The 17769-nt window shown below is 47.2% G+C and overlaps 4 protein-coding genes across 4 annotated transcripts in view; 3 read left to right on the forward strand and 1 right to left on the reverse strand.

Annotated features, from left to right (window-relative positions):
* LOC120950845 (dynein axonemal heavy chain 5) overlaps positions 1 to 2258 on the reverse strand; it is a 28670-nt gene extending 26412 nt beyond the window's left edge. The window contains exon 1 of the mRNA XM_040369201.2: positions 1920 to 2258. Coding sequence (XP_040225135.2) covers positions 1920 to 2129 — 210 coding nt within the window. The 5' untranslated portion in view covers positions 2130 to 2258. The remainder of the gene's footprint in view (positions 1 to 1919) is intronic.
* A 3754-nt stretch (positions 2259 to 6012) lies between these two features.
* On the forward strand, positions 6013 to 7012 carry LOC120953206 (uncharacterized). The gene has a single exon (XM_040372962.2). The coding sequence runs from the start codon at positions 6230 to 6232 to the stop codon at positions 6683 to 6685; it is 456 nt and encodes a 151-aa protein (XP_040228896.2). The 5' UTR covers positions 6013 to 6229; the 3' UTR covers positions 6686 to 7012.
* Positions 7013 to 8831: 1819 nt separating this feature from the next.
* LOC120961015 (coiled-coil domain-containing protein 149-B) lies at positions 8832 to 11467 on the forward strand. The gene is made up of 5 exons (XM_040384559.2): positions 8832 to 9333; positions 9392 to 10099; positions 10211 to 10295; positions 10407 to 10551; positions 10626 to 11467. The coding sequence occupies exons 1-5, from the start codon at positions 9238 to 9240 to the stop codon at positions 11158 to 11160; spliced, it is 1569 nt and encodes a 522-aa protein (XP_040240493.2). The 5' UTR covers positions 8832 to 9237; the 3' UTR covers positions 11161 to 11467.
* Positions 11468 to 12009: 542 nt separating this feature from the next.
* LOC120961014 (bumetanide-sensitive sodium-(potassium)-chloride cotransporter-like) lies at positions 12010 to 16876 on the forward strand. Its single transcript, XM_040384558.2, has 7 exons — positions 12010 to 12531; positions 13435 to 13925; positions 14007 to 14542; positions 14640 to 15616; positions 15709 to 16185; positions 16296 to 16566; positions 16664 to 16876. The coding sequence occupies exons 1-7, from the start codon at positions 12401 to 12403 to the stop codon at positions 16775 to 16777; spliced, it is 2997 nt and encodes a 998-aa protein (XP_040240492.2). The 5' UTR covers positions 12010 to 12400; the 3' UTR covers positions 16778 to 16876.
* The last annotated feature ends 893 nt before the right edge of the window (positions 16877 to 17769 follow it).

Below are 17769 nucleotides of genomic sequence, written 5' to 3' on the forward strand. Positions count from 1 at the left end.
AGAAGTAATGCACTGTCGTTTACATGGACCTTCCCTCGGTTGGGCGGATTAGTGATCGCTAGTACAAAGCGTTTGATTTTAGTGATGACTTCCGTACTGCTGTTCACACTAAGGCACACTGGAAATGGTGTTTTTTGTTTTAAATTTCTATTCTATGCATTGTACATTCGAACGCATTCAAGAGATCGGTTCATGCGAGAGTGTTAAGGAGCAAGGAGTCATCTTCGCGCTAGTCAATACAGTACAGACGGGGGTTTGCCCAACTAGAAGGTATGTTTTACACTACACTGTACCGTAGCTGAAATGAATATCCTATGAAATGACGTGTATAATTATGAAAATAAAACATTGTTTAAAAAAATCAGTACAAAACATGCATGCAAAACTGTTCTACAACTAGTCACTAGGTTCACTGCGAGTAGGTCGGCTTGTGTTTGAGCTTGTACTGTATCTGGAATGGAAGCAATCGTGAACAGGCAAATGTCGTACATTATTAGTATGGGAAAACTACGCTAAATAAACTGAAAAGTTCAGTGAGACGGTCTTGTTTTTGCGTACAAAATCATGCTCCAATAGGGAAAGGTAATCTTTCGATCTTCTTAGGTTCATGCAATCTTTTCAAGCTTTTTCCAAAAATAGCTCCGCAGCGCCCAAAAAACTTAACCCATTATGCATGCTATGATTTAGTAAGTCGGCACAAAAGGTTCAGCTCCAGGCACTTCCTGGGCCATACAGCCATTGTCTGCCTTCGAGCAGTTGCCTCGTTGCGTGATTGATTCCGAAATTGGAAACATTTCCAACTAACGATAAAAGTATCCATGCTACGATGCATGACCGCACGATGTCCGGCCGGACATTCTTTCTTGCCGGCTGTATCGTTGAGAAGCCGGCTGATCAAAGAAGCATAGCAAGGAACAGATACGCCACATTGCAATTGCTCTTCATCAAGAAAGCTTCCTTCATCCGTTTCAAGCTTCCAGTGATGCACACTAATCTGGTAGTAATTTTATCGCTTCGTTAGAGCGGACATTGCTATTTCGTAGAATAATTAGAACGATGACGGAAGTACAGGCTTGGGTTTGGAAAAGTTATGCGAAGCTACGAAGGGTGGATGCGATGCAATGCTGTCTGAAGGAAGCGCAAATACACGCGAACGAAGAACATCAGTCAGTGTCTTCCGATGCAGTGAGACACTTTAAAGCTCGCAAATGCCAGAAATAAACAAACGACCATTGTTGCTGTGCATCCATGCGACATAGAACGCCTCGCAGCAAACAACTCTCTCTCTCTCTCTCGCTCTCCCTTCTGGTAAAATCAATAAATCCAAAAATAACACTTTTTAAAACATTGAAACGTCCCGTTAACTGGTGCATAAACCCGTCGGGAAGCGAATCACTTATTGCGCCGTGCTTCTCGGTGCTTTGGGTGCCCGTTGGCATTTGTCCTTGTCGTGTATTTGCTGGTAAGCATCCCTACTTACCCCTCAATCGATACTCGACCGTTATTCACAGTGACCCGAACTTCCCCAGACCTGAGCCAGGGTATGAGCTGTTTAATCGTTAAACAAAATGGCGCCCTAATCATCATAAAAAAAACGAAAACTGAAGCACAACAAAATCAAACTTGGCGAAAATTCTACCACACAAAAAGTGTAAAAATGTCATGAAAATCGCTAGCAGAAACCAAAAAAAAAAAACAAAACAAAAAACTTGCTCTAAAACGGCTTTACTTTACAGTGGCAGCTGGCAGTTAGCCGTTAGTGCCTCGTGTGCTGCTGCAAAACTTCAAAACATGCTACCATTCAAAAATTACGCAACACTCCTGTTCTGGCTCTGGTGCTTTGTCGTATCTTGCATGACAGATTTAGCACACAACCAGAGCACGTGGCCAGGCCTCCAGACCTGCACCGTGGCACATACCTGCAGCAGATCACCTTCGGAGATTTCCTCTTCCGGTTCCTCCTCTTCCTCGCTGTCCCGCTCGTGCTCGTGGCCTTCTCCATCGCCGTCCTCGCCGTCCGCACCGTCCTCACCGTCGCCATCACCGTCCCCGTCACCATCACCATTGGGGTCACCGTCCATAGGGTCCTGCTCCATATCCTGCTCATCGCCATCGTCCTGATCGTCCATGATGCTCGCACGCCGATCGTACGCTCACCCGATGGTTAGTAAAAACTGGGTAGTAAAGCTGTGTACAGAAATGTATGGAAAATTTGCAATCACTTTCACACCACTGCTAGAACACACACGTCCACTCGGAGCAACGTTTAGCGGAAAAGTGAAAAATCGAATTGAAATTCAACAACTATTCTATCCCGCAGATTATTGCGTTGCTATGGGTTTTGCACGGTCTTACCACAGAACGAGTGCACCGGGTGCTTTCTATCCGTTTCATACTCGCTTGTTTACTTATAGGTATATGACGACAAAAGGATACTGTTCCTTCGAGACCACTCCCTTGGTGGAGTCCTAAATGTGAAGGCCTTGAGGGAATTGCAGTTTGTTGAACGGCGATCAACAGCCGGTTTGCGTTGCTAAGCATTTCGCGCGCGTGCATACAGTCGGTTTTGCTACGACGCAATTACCAAACATTCTAATGTCAGGAGTAGGTACACTTTTCAGGAAAAGTGCTCTATTGATGAAATATGTTTATGAATGTTTCAATGTTTTTCAAAAAGACCCCAACTATTATTAAAGAAATAATGATTTTTTTCTTAAATTTAGTGTTGCTTGCTAATTTTTTGAAGAAACAATCGGTTTGAATTCACAATGAATTAAACAATTATTGAGCTAGCAAATTTTATTTTTGATGTGAATACGATTATAAGAAAGTGAAGATTGTTATGTTATCAATTACAATAAAAAAATTATACATGATACTAACGTGTTAGACCGGAAAATTCCTACAAAATGTAAGTCGCAGTTCGGAAAAATTAGAGTCTAACGATCCCTGCTTGTAATTGTTCAATTCTTGAATTACAATCGAATTCTAGATTTTGTAGTTTTATATTTAAAAAGATATTATAGTGTATTTCAATTGATTTTGGTTTGGTATGATTAAAGAATATAAGTGTTTTTCTATTCTAAGTTAAAAGTAAAAACGGTTCAAAATATTTTAATACTTATATATAAAGAAAATTTAAATGGTTAGACTTTAAATATGTATGCTACCAAAATATAGGATATAAGAAGAGTATTAATTACTACTAATGTATTAATCACAACAAGTTAATTTTCTCCCATTTATTTTCAACAAAGAATACAAATGGGCATTAAGTTCATGCTTATGAGCAATGCTTTTGGCTCCCTTCTTGATCGTCAATCTTTACGAAATAGAGTAGAAGCAGGTGGAAATCGATCTCTGTCTAGTCTAGTATGAACCAAACAATCAATGAACGCGCGCGCTGGATATGACAAACCTTGTAGATTGTTTCTCGTCCAGAAAGTCATCGCGTAGCAAGGACTTACTATTCCGTTGGTAACATTTGAGCCAAGGTCGTAATACCATAATTCGGACTACAGGTGGTCCCCGAGATACACGAATACACGGATTCGGCGATACGCGGATTTCTAAATTTGACTCTAATTTGAGCAAATTGTACTGATTTGACACATCAATTGTCAAATGCAAAATAAATTCCCTTCTAGTTGAACTTTTGAAGCTTTAAGAAGATTTAAAATTTTTATATACAGTGAGAATTATATCTAATAATTGTTAAAAATTTTCACGCCAAGCTAAATTATACGATAATGATTGATATTTTGTTGGAATACCGTGAATTTGACTTGCGCGGAAATTCGAGCTACGCGGTATTTTGCGACCCTGCGGGTACGGTAAACGGAAAACGTTTTCGTTCCCGATCAACCGTGTATCTCGGGATCCGCCTGTACAAGAAAACAAAAAAAAAAGGATAAATTGAAATAACAGAAGAAAATGTAGGAATAACCTTTTAATTAAAAATAGTAATGAATATCATAAGACTAAATTAATTAAATAATAATTAATTAACAGTTAAGAACAAAAATAATAATTTAAAAAAATACTTATCAGATTAGAAGCAATTAGATCATTTTTTCGGAAAATTCCATTTGCTACCATTTGCTAAACGAGGTAAACGATGGCGTCCAGCTTTAAGTTTCAGTACAAAAAAAACACAAACACAACAAACATCAAGGATACCCTTTAATCGACGCCGCAAGGTGTCGTCCCACTTATTATCAAACTTATCGTTTCCATATCAACAGAAACAATCTCTTTTTGTTTATTCATCGATTTTTGGAAACAACAATGCCACGCCTAGCCGTACCACCTGTTGCTGGTCTATTAATAGTTCAAGAACGTTTCCGTATAAATTCATTCATCATTAAACCACGACCCATTGTCTGAGGAGACAGATGATCAACAGGTGGGAAAAGGTTAAGGTCATTTGTTGGCTCCTCATTCATAAACAATTCATTCAACACGCGGGCGTTCCGCGTAGTTAGATCAATACGCCACGCTTGTTGCTTAAACTTTTCACAATATCCTTTACAGCCTACTCAGCTGTTAATCTGTTGCGTCCGTTTCCATCAACCGAAGCGCCGTTGCTAATGTCTGTTACCAACGACGCTTTGGGTGTTGTGTAAACAAACACAGAAAAAACACGTGTTAATTTCATTCCATTCCATACCGCCAACAAACAACACCAATGACCTTTGAAAAGAAATCAAACAAAAAATACAAGAAATTGAAAGGATTCAAAGACAATAGCAGTAGACAGATCGGTGCAAAAACACAAACGCACTAAAATCAACACCTTTGGCCCAAAGGCAAGCCAAACATTAAAGCCATCGACCGCATTGCACGTGCCAGATGTTTGCCGGTTCACGGTGCGCTGTGTGAACGTTGTACGGATTCATTCACGCCTTTTGCACTGGCATTGCTATGGAGAGGACAACAGGCTATGGAATGGCAAGAAATTAATCTAAAATTTTGCAGTCTAGAAATGTGCCTTCCGTCCACGTTTTCGATTACGTCCCGATTTCAAATCACAACCACGTCGGAGAATGGGGTGGCAGTATTTTTTTTTCTTATGCTATCCAATAATTCGCAGGATTGTCACGTGATCCACCTACAACGCGATTGTCCTTTCAATCCTTTCGACAGAAGATTAGTTGCGTAGTTTCTACTGGCTCGCAGTCGTAATGCTGCTATGATGCGAACCATCTGGTATGAAATTAGGTTAAGTTGCATCATCGTCTTGAAGGCAAACAATTCGCTATATTGCAGCCAGTATTCCAGCAGGCTTACAAAAATCCGGCATTATCCCCAGCGAAAGCGAAACGCCTTTTGTTGTAGCTTTTAGTACAAAACGTGCGAACAACGTTTTTCGGCAAAAGAAAATGTGAAAATTATGCTCGTTTATGTTTATTTGCGCTTGATTTATTGTGCGTGAGCCTGTTGGCGTTTGGAAGGTGGGTTGGATATGGTTTACGACGGTACGCACCATCTATTCCGGAAGGTACTTTATTGCCCTGGGATAAGGCACACGGTGCGTCCCTTTCAGCATCAAAACGGTAAAATGAGGATAGAGAAACACGGTAAGCAATGGATGGAAAACACGACACGACTGTTACGCTCCGTATCATTCAATGTTTAACAAACTGAAATAAGAGATTTAACCTTTTACACATGCAACAGGTAGTTGTCGGATTTGGGCTTGTTCTTTTAACCACTTGATGGAGCAATAGCTAGACACAAGACAGTTCCCAATGTTCTCAATTTCAACGCCCGCTTCCGACTGAGACACGCTTTGGAAAGGTGCTAACAATTTAACTAACAAGGCTTAGCTTGTCATAGGTAGCCGACCGCAACCCAGAACCCTCTCGCTAACAAAGAACACTTATTAGCACCTTCTCACCTCGCTGAGCAAACAAATCACTTTCACTGTGACATCTTAATGTTGCTCTAGAATTCCCCCAAAAAATACACTTTTCCTAACCAGCCCATTGTCAGTAGTTGCTGTTACCCGAACAAGAGATGAAGTTTCGAGCAATTTTTCTCCTATCCGCCGTACTGAACCACTGCTGCTGGGCGGGTGCTGTTGCCAGCGGACAAGCAAAAGCATTGATTTTCCCACCCATGACCACACTGCAGGTAGGTAGCAAAAAAAACCAAGTGCCTCACCAGCCACTGAAAGAGTAAACGATCACACCGGTCCCTTAATCAATCACCCGGGTGGCAATTGTTAATGCTCCCCTCCCCGATCTCTGCTCCCATCATCTCCCAGGTCACGATGTGCACCGTTACAAATGGGCGCTTGTTTAAGCCCCCGAAACAGGAGTACGCCGTCCGGCGGCTCGGTATCAATTTGGGGTTCCAGGTCAACTACAATCTGCCGTTTCGATTGCTGGACTTCTACAAGCCGGCGTACTGGGCGCGGGCCCTCATCGGTGTGGTGCAGGGGCGATTCAAACCGACCACCGTCGTGTCTGCCCGCGACTACAAGCGTTCGGTTACGCATCCTAGCTCCGACTTGACGGCGGGGCAGCTGTACCATGCCGCGGAAGAGCTGCTCCAGGCGATGGAGTTCGGTGCCGACTGTTTGGCGAAAAGTATCTGCGAGCTGGCGCACAGTCCTTTTCACCGTGAACCGAACGGCAGGGAAGATGTGCTGATGGAGGTGGCACATTTTTTGCTCACGTAAGGATATAGACGGGGAGGTTTCCCCGATGAAAAGTATTAATTTTATCTAACCTTTCAACTATTTTGCAGCCCATCTTTTCATCGTTCCTTTGGAGAGTCGGAATATCGTGACCGGGTTAAGTACGAGATGGCGGAAAATCTCGGCGCGAGTGGAGCCAACTGTGAGCTGATTTACGAAAGCTGTCCTAAATCGTTGCTGGCACATTATTCTAAACTTGAGTGAAGTAGTGATAGGAAAAATGAAGTTTTTCTCGGAATCGATTCCGGCTAGCTCCGCAGTTTTCTGGAATCGATTCCGGATAGTAGGTCCGGAATCAGTTTTTAGAATCGATTCTGGAATCGAATCCGCAATCGGAATCGGTTCCGGAATCGAAATCGGCTCTCGAATCGGAATTGGCTCCTATATTAGCATCAACTTCCAAACGGATTCATTTTCGGTATCGCCACTGGACCGGCGTTTGGGTCCAATCATACTACGTATTGATAACCGCAAAAAATCAAAATTTACTTGTAAAAGATCCATTCTCATGGAGATTCCCGGACTGATTTCGCTTCTAAAACTTCTTTTTTCAATTCAAAAACAAATTCACATTCCGGAGCTAATTCTAATTTGGAGTCAAATATGATTCCGTGATCACAGCGATTCCCAGGTCAATTCTGATTCCGGAGCCGATTCCGATTTCGAAATCGATTCCGGAGCCGACTTGGCAATCGGCTCCAGAGTCAACTCCGGAATCGGCTCCGGACTCAACTCTGGAATCTGCCCCGGAGTCAACTCCGGCATCTGCTCCAAAATCGGCTCCGGAATCAGCTCCGTAATCGACTCAGAAATCGGAATCGATTCCAGCATCGGAATCGTCTTCGGAATTGATTCCGAACACGGAATCGGAATCGGGTAGGATTCGATTCCGAGCTCCTACCACTAGAGTGAAGCTTACCTAGCTGTTAAAGTAAATTAAGGCAATTTTGTAAAGAAAAGAATAATAAATTGCATTTTACATCATACGTATTTTCTGTAGCGTCAAATGTGTAGGTATATCTAAAACAAATGAATATTTGTGCCCGGTTTCAATGTTGCACCAAACAAAACCGGACGTAGAACTAAATCGTATCCTAAATGCAATTTCTGTCCCTTTGTATAACTGATCATCTAGCTGTTGGCAACTATAAATGAAAGAGATTCTTTTCTACAAGAAGAGTTATCTACCCTAAACATTTTTTTTAAACATAAAAACTTTAACATTTTCTTTCAAACATTATTTTGAAGAATAGAGACCTATAACCTTTATTCTGAAGTATAAGGACTCACGTTTCTCGCCGCGCCTCTACTGTTTCAACGACTACAGGCGGTCCCCGAGATACACGGTTAATGGGGACCGAAAACGGCCCCAAAATACCGCGTATCTCGAATTTCCGCGTAAGTCGAATCTCGTGATTTCCAGCTAAAATATCACTGATTTTCGTGTAATTTCGCAAGTAGGGGGTGGTTTTAGTTACTTTATGAACTATTTGATATGATTCTGACTGAATGTAACTGTTTTAAACCTTTTGAAATAGTTTTTAAAATTCGATCAAAACGGAAATTATTTGGCAATTTGAAATTGATGTGTCAAATCAGTACAATTTGCTCAAAGAATTGTCAAAATTAGAAAACCGCGTATCTCGGAATCCGCGTATAAGAGGTACCTTGTATCTCGGGGACCGCCTGTATTTTGATTTCCACAAGCAACCGAATCTCCGAGTCATCAACGTGCTAGTGTCAACAACACACTCACAGGCCAAAAACGGTTTTCGCGAACTGACCAACGCTCCAACTTGATGCGAATTTCCCTCGTTGGCGATAATTTTTGTACAAAAAATACCTCAAAATTTCCCTCCGAATGGACAAAAGTAGCTCATTTGACCAAGTCAACCAACTTGTTCTATGTTTAAAAACACAAAAAAGGTAAAATGTGTTCAAATCTTTTTTTTGCGTTTGGCATTGGAAAATTCGATTGTTTCGGATGAAGCAGAAATGTTGCGCGAGACAAGTAGCTCTGTTTGCAAAATTGAGCTACTTTTTGTCGCTGTATGTCTATTTTAACGGTAAATGACGGGTAGAGAAAATGAGCGAGAAGCAGCGATTTGTAAACGTCAAAAACCCTCGCCTTGCCCAACGGGACTACCAAATCTGCCTGACAGAAGCGATATAAACAAAATGCAGAAACTACAGAAATAACATCGTAAAATTAATGAAATTATGGTGAAAATTCTACAAAACTCAACATAGTGGGATTGTCCGCTTGCTTACAATTTTGGCCGATCCTTTTATAAGTGCGATTTATAAGTTAAACACACTGGATTCATATCAAATCGACCCGCTACAGCCCTTGAGCCCAAACCACGGAGCAGAGGGGCAAGCAAACAAAAATCGATGACAACAATCATTCCACGCAATCGTTGCCTGCTGGCCAGAAAGTAAGAGTTTCCCAGAACCACCCCATCAAAAGTGTCCGATGTAAACCAAAAAGAAAAACAAACCTGTGATCGGAAACGAATCAAAAACATTAAAAAATGGCCACTGCAGCTATGGCAAGAGGTAGAAAGAAATCGGCCACCACCATCGCACCCAAAAGTAACCATATGGATACGGAAAGCGATGAACAGGAGGTTAGTGTGTGTGTTTCCGGTGTATTACAACTTACTAATTTCCCATGAACTCTTCCAGTACACAGCCCTCAGCCGGAAGCTGCAAAGCAAGGTGGAGGCGCTGAAAATTATGCGCTACGAGCTCGAGAAGTGCCGCACCGAGCGGGACCAGTTTAAGCTGATGGCCGAAACGATACAGCTGCGGTACTCCGCCATCAAGAACAGCCTGAACGCGCCCGACTTCCAGGCGGCCGGGTTTGGCAACAGTTCCGCCGTAAGTCTGCTGGTGAAGCAAACGCGCGAACGCAACGAATCGCTCACGACGGAGGTGGAATCGCTCAAGCAGCGGCTGTACGATCTCGAGGGCGACATAAAGGTGGTACGTGCGCGAAACGTAGAGCTGCAGGATACGTGCGGCAAGCTGCGGGCGACCAACGAATCGCTACTCTCCGCGAACGGCGACAAGACTTGGCAGGCGGAAAAGTCGCAGCTCATCGCGCAGCTGGAGCAGCTGCGGAAGCGGAACGCTCAGCTGCAGTACGACTTTCGGTCGCTGCTGGACGAAAAGGAGGAAACCGTCACGGAACGGGACGCGTACAAGTGCAAAGCCCACCGACTGAACCACGAGCTGAACGTTGCGCTGAGGGGTGCTGGTGGTGCTGGCGGTGCCTCCCAGACACTGCTGGACATTGACGGGCTGATACTGGAGAACAAGTACCAGGCCGAGAAGATTGCCAACATCGAAAACGAGCTAAGTTTGGCGCGGCAAGCAGCAAGCAAATATAAGGTAATTGTTCGGTTTAATTTGGAAAAATTCCCCCCGGAATGTCCGGCGAACTAACAGCTCACGTGTGTGATCATATTTTTTTATTCAAACCTAACACGTCATGCTTACCAGTCCATGCTGGAAACGAACCGGAAGAAGGGCATTATCAAGCTTGGCACTAACAACAATAACAAAACGATCATGTCCCATTCACAAGGTTTGCATCACACCGCTCGTTCTCTGTCTCTCGTTCAATCGCTGTACAACTTTAGTGGATAAGGTGTAGCAACTAATAACCTTTCCTTTATTTCGCCCCCCCACCTTTCAGTGAAACACCTGCTGGAGAATGGAACCGTCGACGAGCTGCCGCTCAAGGCGGCCACCATATCCGATCTGAAATCGCTCTGTCTAGCGCTGCTAGACAACGTGAACGACAAGAGTCTCGCTCTCTCGCACCAGAAAAAGACGAACAAGTACGGTGTTACGAAGGAAGGGGATTTTTTTGGTGCTGTGTTTCACGCTCTTTCTCTATTCCTCCCCTTTATAGGCTGCTGGCTACAAAAATAGCGGAACTGGAGCGACACATCAAAACGCTTGCTGGCTGTGACGATCGGGCCACTATGGCGAGTCTCTCGCCGTCGCAGTACCTGCTGAACGGTTACAGCTCGGCCACGGTTGATCACCACCAGGAGGGCGAAATTATTGTGCGACACGTTCGGGAAACGTCCGACCACACACTCGACCCGGTCGGCCCGCTAGAGGGCAACAGTTCCAGCGGCCCATCGCACAGCGGTCAGCGCACGGAACCACTATCGTCCAGCTCGAACAAGAGCTGCGTGCTGAGCTGCTCCGACGAGGAGGAAGAGGAGGAGGACGACGATGACGTTGCTGGCCGCTGCACGGGCGACAGTGCGACGACAAACACCTCCAACACGGAAGAATTGCAGGCAGCGATCGCGCAACTGGTAGCGTCCGTCGAACGTGAGCTTAGTGCGGACGAGCAGCTACCCCAACTGCCCGCCGATATAGCGGCACTCATCGAGCAGTTCAAGGAAGCGTCGTCCGGCGATTGCACCTCCTAAACAGTCACCATGCTGATCTTGGCTGATCTCTTTTGTTATTTGCGTTTTTCGAATCGTGTTGTACCCACCTCTCCTTACGCTAAAGCACCCTATCCAGCCAAGAACAGTCGCTTACCTTTCCTCGCTATGGCACTATTGGAGCTGATGGTGGTAATTAATTCCGCCCCGAACTCGATTCATCCTTCCGTGACGTCAGATCGACGCAGCAGAAAAGAAAAAAAAACGTGTGACAGATTTGAGCCGAACCGGATCGGGAAACAAACATGTTATCAGTAATAAACACTTGAACAGAACCAAAGCTACAGAATGGCACGTTTGCTTGGGTGATTTTTTATCGATGTTTATCTATCACGAAGAAAGTAAATCTTTCGATCGGGCATGTGTCTGTTTGCTCAACGGTCTGGTGAATATTGATCGCCTCTGTGTGTCTGCCCCTTCAAGAGCACATGCTGTATGACGTTTTGGGGCACACGGCACTCGGAACCCCCGACGATCACCTCCCCTGCCCCTTGGCGTGTAGTGTTGGTGCCGTTGACACTGGCCAATTGTCCGATGCGCTAATCTTTGCATCATTGTTCCATCCGGCGCAAGACGCAGGATCGAGCCGAATCGTCATGTTAGCGGCAATTCGCTAAAACTCACCGCAACGCAACGACAGGTGAGTTTACCGCCTAACTCCCAGCAATCACATGGGGCAGGCGGAGGAGGGCGCGAATACATATCGCTACTGGAGGTGAGATTTATCGGCTCAAGCCAACCCCCAAGTCAGTCCGCCCCTTCCAATGCACTACAGAGGCCCTGCTTGCACAGATCCGCACCATCTCTATATATATAAGACGGCCAGCCCTGCGCCACGCTCAGACGGTGTTTCGGGTACTAACGGGACGGTCGATCGTTTGTGTCGGGTGTCGGTTCCGGTTTTGCTCATCATTTTCCTGTAACCAAGCGAATGGTTCGCCCAGTGCTGTGGGAGGCACACGCCAAGGCAACAAGTGAAGGGACTTTATCATCCAAACCTCCAACTCCAATGGCAGCATTGGTGGATGGTCCGTGAGCGAGCACATACAGCGCGTACACGCAGTGGCTTTTCAGTTGGTGTGTCGGAAATTGTAACCCAAAAGACGATCCTTTGTATTAAGAAAAAAAAACAAGTGAAGGAGTGTGACAACACAGGTGGAAAAACAGCGAACGGTCAGTGAGTTCCTGGGTACAAGAATATTGATTCTAGTGTCCCTGTACAATGGTGCGTAACGATGCCACCGCCGGCAAGGGGTACGATAACCCGGCCGTGGTGGTCTCCGACGAATCGGTCGTGCTGGAGATGAACAATGGCAATGGCCGCATCCATCGGGATAGTCTGCTGGGGCTGAGGTAAGTTGAGGCCAAGGTTTGGACGAAGGATTATCAATGATCACGTGGCAAAATTTTCTGGAATTAAATCACGAACAGCCCCAGAGATACCTTTCAAAAGATATGGCTTATATTTCTGTTATAACTCAATGAATAAGTCGCAATTAATAAATCCTCGATCATCTACAAGCATTGCCTTAACTAAGACGAGTCATCCAAGATCTTTGCGAAAGGCTCCGGGCACGTGGACACCCATGTGACTCGTGGTTGCTTACGAAATGCTCTCAGAAGTTGAAAACAGTCATACAGATATGACTCTTGCAAAGATGAAGAACCTGTTCTGTAATCCATTGATTTGAAAACAACTAACTCTTCGTTGGGAATAGAATTTGCAATACTACGGCACTGTTTTTTCCAAGAATCGCTCATTACAAACTCCAGTGACCTAGTCTCTGTCTATGGGTAGCGGCCATACCACGCCACTGCAATGAATCTATCTCTCGCAGCTATTATGGCACTATCTGCACATACACACACTTACACAAAAATGATTCAATTAACACCCGATCTGTTTGCCGTACTCACTCACCCGCTAATATTCGCTAACTAATGGTGTGAAAATTTCAAGCCCCAACTCACTCCCCCCCCCCCCACCGAACTGCTGGTGTCCGTTGAGGCTATTAATTTGATTACGACTCACCCGTCACCAGCCATCTCCCATGGCACGGATGCCCTGAGCTCCGGTCAGCCCTGAAATGTACCTTCGCCTGTCGTGCCTACTAATCCGCGCGCGTGTCCCATGTCTTAAGATTAGGCATCACCTCCAAACGACATCACGGTCACTGGATTGCCACCGCCGCCACACCGCGTAGCATGCTAATCCCAAACCCACCCAACCCTTCGTTTAAACCACTTCGTTCACAGTGAGCCACTGCCCCGGCTGGACCACTACCGGGCATCGCAGCGCAATGCCAAGCGGCCGTCGATCGGGGTGCTGCACGGCGATCGCGACTCGAAGGCCGGCGGCGAACCGGAGGAACTGCTCGAGGAGGAAGCGAAAGCGCCGGGCCACGCGATCCGGCTCGGCTGGGTGCAGGGTGTGCTCATACCCTGCCTGCTCAACATCTGGGGTGTGATGCTGTTCCTGCGCCTCAGCTGGGTCGTCGGGCAGGCCGGCATCGTGCAGACGCTGATCATCATCGCGCTCTCGTACGTGGTGTGCGTCATGACCACGCTGTCCCTGTCGGCGCTCTGCACGAACGGCCAGATCAAGAGCGGCGGCCTGTACTACATCATCTCCCGGTCGCTCGGTGCCGAGTTCGGGGCGTCGGTCGGTATCGTGTTCGCGTTTGCCAACTCGGTGAACGCGGCCATGAACACGATCGGTTTCTGCAGCTCGCTCAACGATCTGCTGCGTAAGTAGATGCAGTGCCGGCGTCATCTACGTCCTCGTAAATTAACGAAATGCACCATCCCCCTCCCAAAAACACACACAGGAAGCCTCAATACGAAGATCGTTGACGGTGGCGTGAACGACATTCGCATCGTCGGGTCCGCCTTTCTGCTGCTCATGATCATCATCTGCGCCGTCGGCATGGACTGGGAGGTGAAGGCCCAGAACTTCCTGCTGGTGCTGATCGTGGTCGCGATCTTTAACTTCATCATCGGTGCGATCGTCGGTCCGGGCGCGTCCAGCGAGGAGCTCGGCAAGGGCTTTCTGGGCATCTCGGCGACCCTGCTCGCCGCCAACATGGGCCCGGGCTACACGGTGATGAACGGGGTGCAGCAGAACTTTTTCAGCGTGTTCGCCATCTTCTTCCCGAGCGTGACGGGCATCCAGAGCGGGGCGAACATCTGTGGCGATCTGCGCGACCCGGCCAAGGCCATCCCGAAGGGTACGCTGTGGGCCTGCCTCATATCCGCCATCTCATACGTGCTGTTCTCGCTCATGGCGGCCGGTGCCGCCGTCCGGGAAGCGTCCGGCAATGCGTCCGATCTGGTGGGCGTCACCTTTACCAGCTGCGCCGCCGGTGTAAGTAGCACAGGAGCCGTGGGAAGTTGACAGAGACAGGAGCAAATCGGCTCAATCGGTTGTGTGTGTGTGTGCGTTTGTTTTTTTCCTTCCACAGAACTGTACGTACGGACTGCTCAACGATTACACGGTGATGCAGCTCATTTCGCTGACCAGCGCGATCACGTACGCCGGCTGCTGGGCGGCAACGCTCAGTACCGCCCTCACGAACATCCTCTCCGTACCGCGGCTGATCCAGGCGCTCGGCATCGATCGCATCTATCCCGGGCTGATCTTCTTCTCCAAGGGCTACGGCAAGCACGGTGAACCGTACCGCGGGTACGGGCTCGTGTTTCTCGTCTCGCTCATCTTCATCCTGATTGCCGATCTGGATGCGATCGCGTCCCTCATCACCAACCTGTACCTGGCGTCGTACGCGTTCATCAACTTCTGCACGTTCCACGCGGCCACCGTGAAGCCGCTCGGCTGGCGGCCAACCTTCCGCTACTACCACCCGTACGTCAGCCTGCTCGCTACCGTGCTGTGCGTCGCGATCATGTTCCTCATCTCCGTCGTGTCGTCCTTCATTGCGATGGCGTTCATCTTTGTGCTGTATCTGGTGGTCGTGTACCGCAAGCCGGAAGCAAACTGGGGCTCCTCGGTGCAGGCCCAGGCGTACAAAACCGCCCTCAACTCCACCCTCAACCTGGAGGGTACGAGCGATCACGTGAAGAACTATCAGCCGCAAATCCTGGCGATCGCGGGCGATCCGATGCAACGGCCGGCGCTGATCGATCTGGCCCACCTGATCACCAAGCACAGCTCGCTGATGGTGATCGGCAACATTATACCGCAGCGACTGCCGTACAAGCGGCGCCGGGCCCTGTCCGACATGGGGAAGAGCTACCTGAAGGACTCGAACATACGCGCGTTCTACAAAATCGTGGACGGGGTCGACTTCGACCAGGGCGCCCGGTGCCTGATTCAGTCGACCGGGTTCGGCCGGCTGGCACCGAACATTCTCATGCTGGGCTACAAAACGAACTGGCGGGCGGCGAACCATCAGCAGCTGAATGCGTACTACAACACATTGCAGTAAGTTGGCAGTTAGCAGTAAGAGCAGGGGTAGTGCTTACTAGGGTGCGGTTGTTATCATTCTGTCTCTCTCTCTTCCCACCGCGTCCCAGTACCGCGTTCGATAACCGGCTCGCCCTGCTAATTCTGCGCATGGGCAAGGGGCTCGACATCTTCAAGGGCCTGTCGAGCAGTGACCTCTACACGACCGTTCCCTCGCCCCAGGAAACGACCGTATCGTTCACCTCGAAGCGGATGGCCGCTCGCCGCTCGCTAATGCCCGTCAACTCCAATCTCGACCTGCACGAGCTGATGCAGTCGAACCGTTCCAGCCAGACGTCCCCAGCGCCCACGTTCCACGCTGCACCGGCGTTCGACTATCCGTCGCCACCGGTCGTTCCGGCCGAGCCGGAAGCGAACCTGTTCAAGCAGAAGCAACCGAAGGGCACGATCGACGTCTGGTGGCTGTACGACGACGGTGGCCTCACGATGCTGCTGCCGTACATCATCACGACCCGCTCGAAGTGGGAAAAGTGTAAGATACGGGTGTTTGCACTGTCGTCCGTTAACGTGCAGGAGGAAGAGACGAAGTAAGTGGCAAGTGACGACGGCCCCGCACGCAGTGCAGTGGAGGAGAGAGCTTGCTTAATCCCTAATAATCCGGTTTGGTTTTACTTTCTTTTTTTTATCGTACCTCAAGCTTGAAACTGCTGCTCGACAAGCTGCGTATCAGCTACCTCAGCCTCACGATGGTCAAGGTGACGGACAAGCCGATGGAATCGACCATCGAGGAGCACCGGGCGCTGTTGCGCACTGTCGCCGACACGAACGACGATCTGCCCGTGCTGTCCGAGTCGGAGAAGCAGCAGCTCGAAGTCAAGACGAACCGCCAGCTGCGCCTGCGCGAGCTGCTACTGGAACACTCGAAGTCGGCCTCGCTTATCGTCATGTCAATGCCCGTCCCCAGACAGGTAGGGTAGTGGCGCGAGACCACTGCAACCATGCTTGTTGCGTAAACGCTTGCTTAAACTCACGTTTTCTTCACCTTTCTCCTTTTCCCGCAACCAGGACACCGTATCGGCCGTACTGTACATGTCTTGGCTAGAAATGTTGACCAAGGATATGCCACCGTTCCTGCTGGTGCGCGGCAACCAAACGGAGGTGCTCACCTTCTACTCCTAAACCGTAAGCCCACCTTTACGCGATTGTTACATATAGATGCTGTGTTGCTCGAGATGAAATAAAGCTGATCGAAAAATTGAAAAACACAAACATTGCACGATCAATTCTTCACAGTCCAGAAGTTGTTTTGTGTGTGTGTTTGTCTCGCTTACCTGTGCTGAATGCCACGCTCGAACCCTTGATTGCAAATTTAGCGCCATTCTTCGACATCCAACAGTCGGACGTAAATTGGGAAAGCATACGCGCTGCACGTGCTAATTGAATCAGGCCGGACGATGTGTTTTGCTACGGCCTTAATGGGCGGACGGATCGACGATCTTCGTTTGGGGTATCGTGAAGCTTTTACACGTCACAACACATCAAACCGCTTTTACAGTCAAAACAAATTGTTGGGTAATCATGGAAATAGAGAAAGAATTGACTTTGTGAGTAAGTTTAAAGTGTGCTTTTTTTAAATTACTAAATACGGTGAGGTGGATGAAAGAGAAATACGGTGATGTGGATGAAAGATTTCTATATGAATGAGTTTTGCACTAAAGAAGATAATCATATTACAGTTTTCAGTTTATCGCATTTTATGAAAAAAACTAGGTATTTAGATAAATAAAGCACAATTTACTTTAAACAATATTACGATCAAATCTTAGTAATTATTCATTTATTTATTTATTTTTTTCCACAATTAATGGGTCTGGTACTACATAGACTATGACCCTTGCCACTTAATTAAATGTGTTATTACTAATCTTGCCTACTAATCTCTGAGCGCTTACTAATCTAAAATTATAATTTGAAAGCACTGCGAAGTCAAATGAAAGTCAAATGAATTGCAATAAGAACTGAACTGTCTACACATTGTCAATAGAGGGTCGTCACTCAGGGGGAGGTACTCAGGTGCGTCAATCTGATGTCTCAACAGTTGATGTCTACAAACACTCTTTGTGCCACTTTTTCGGAGATTTTCGAGGGATTGCAGCACATGCAACAAACAT

Source organism: Anopheles coluzzii, chromosome 2 (genome assembly GCF_943734685.1).
Source record: "Anopheles coluzzii chromosome 2, AcolN3, whole genome shotgun sequence".
NCBI lineage: Eukaryota > Metazoa > Arthropoda > Insecta > Diptera > Culicidae > Anopheles > Anopheles coluzzii.

What these genes read in the sequence shown, in the direction of transcription:
- LOC120961014 (XM_040384558.2), top strand. Translation starts at nt 12,401, where the DNA reads ATGGTGCGTAACGATGCCACCGCCGGCAAGGGGTACGATAACCCGGCC. An exon ending in TTACCAGCTGCGCCGCCGGT is followed by an intron (nt 14,543 to 14,639) that starts GTAAGTAGCACA and finishes TTCCTTCCACAG; the next exon opens with AACTGTACGTACGGACTGCT. An exon ending in GCGTACTACAACACATTGCA is followed by an intron (nt 15,617 to 15,708) that starts GTAAGTTGGCAG and finishes ACCGCGTCCCAG; the next exon opens with TACCGCGTTCGATAACCGGC.
- LOC120953206 (XM_040372962.2), top strand. Translation starts at nt 6,230, where the DNA reads ATGCTCCCCTCCCCGATCTCTGCTCCCATCATCTCCCAGGTCACGATG.
- LOC120961015 (XM_040384559.2), top strand. Translation starts at nt 9,238, where the DNA reads ATGGCCACTGCAGCTATGGCAAGAGGTAGAAAGAAATCGGCCACCACC. An exon ending in GATCATGTCCCATTCACAAG is followed by an intron (nt 10,296 to 10,406) that starts GTTTGCATCACA and finishes CCCACCTTTCAG; the next exon opens with TGAAACACCTGCTGGAGAAT. An exon ending in CACCAGAAAAAGACGAACAA is followed by an intron (nt 10,552 to 10,625) that starts GTACGGTGTTAC and finishes TCCCCTTTATAG; the next exon opens with GCTGCTGGCTACAAAAATAG.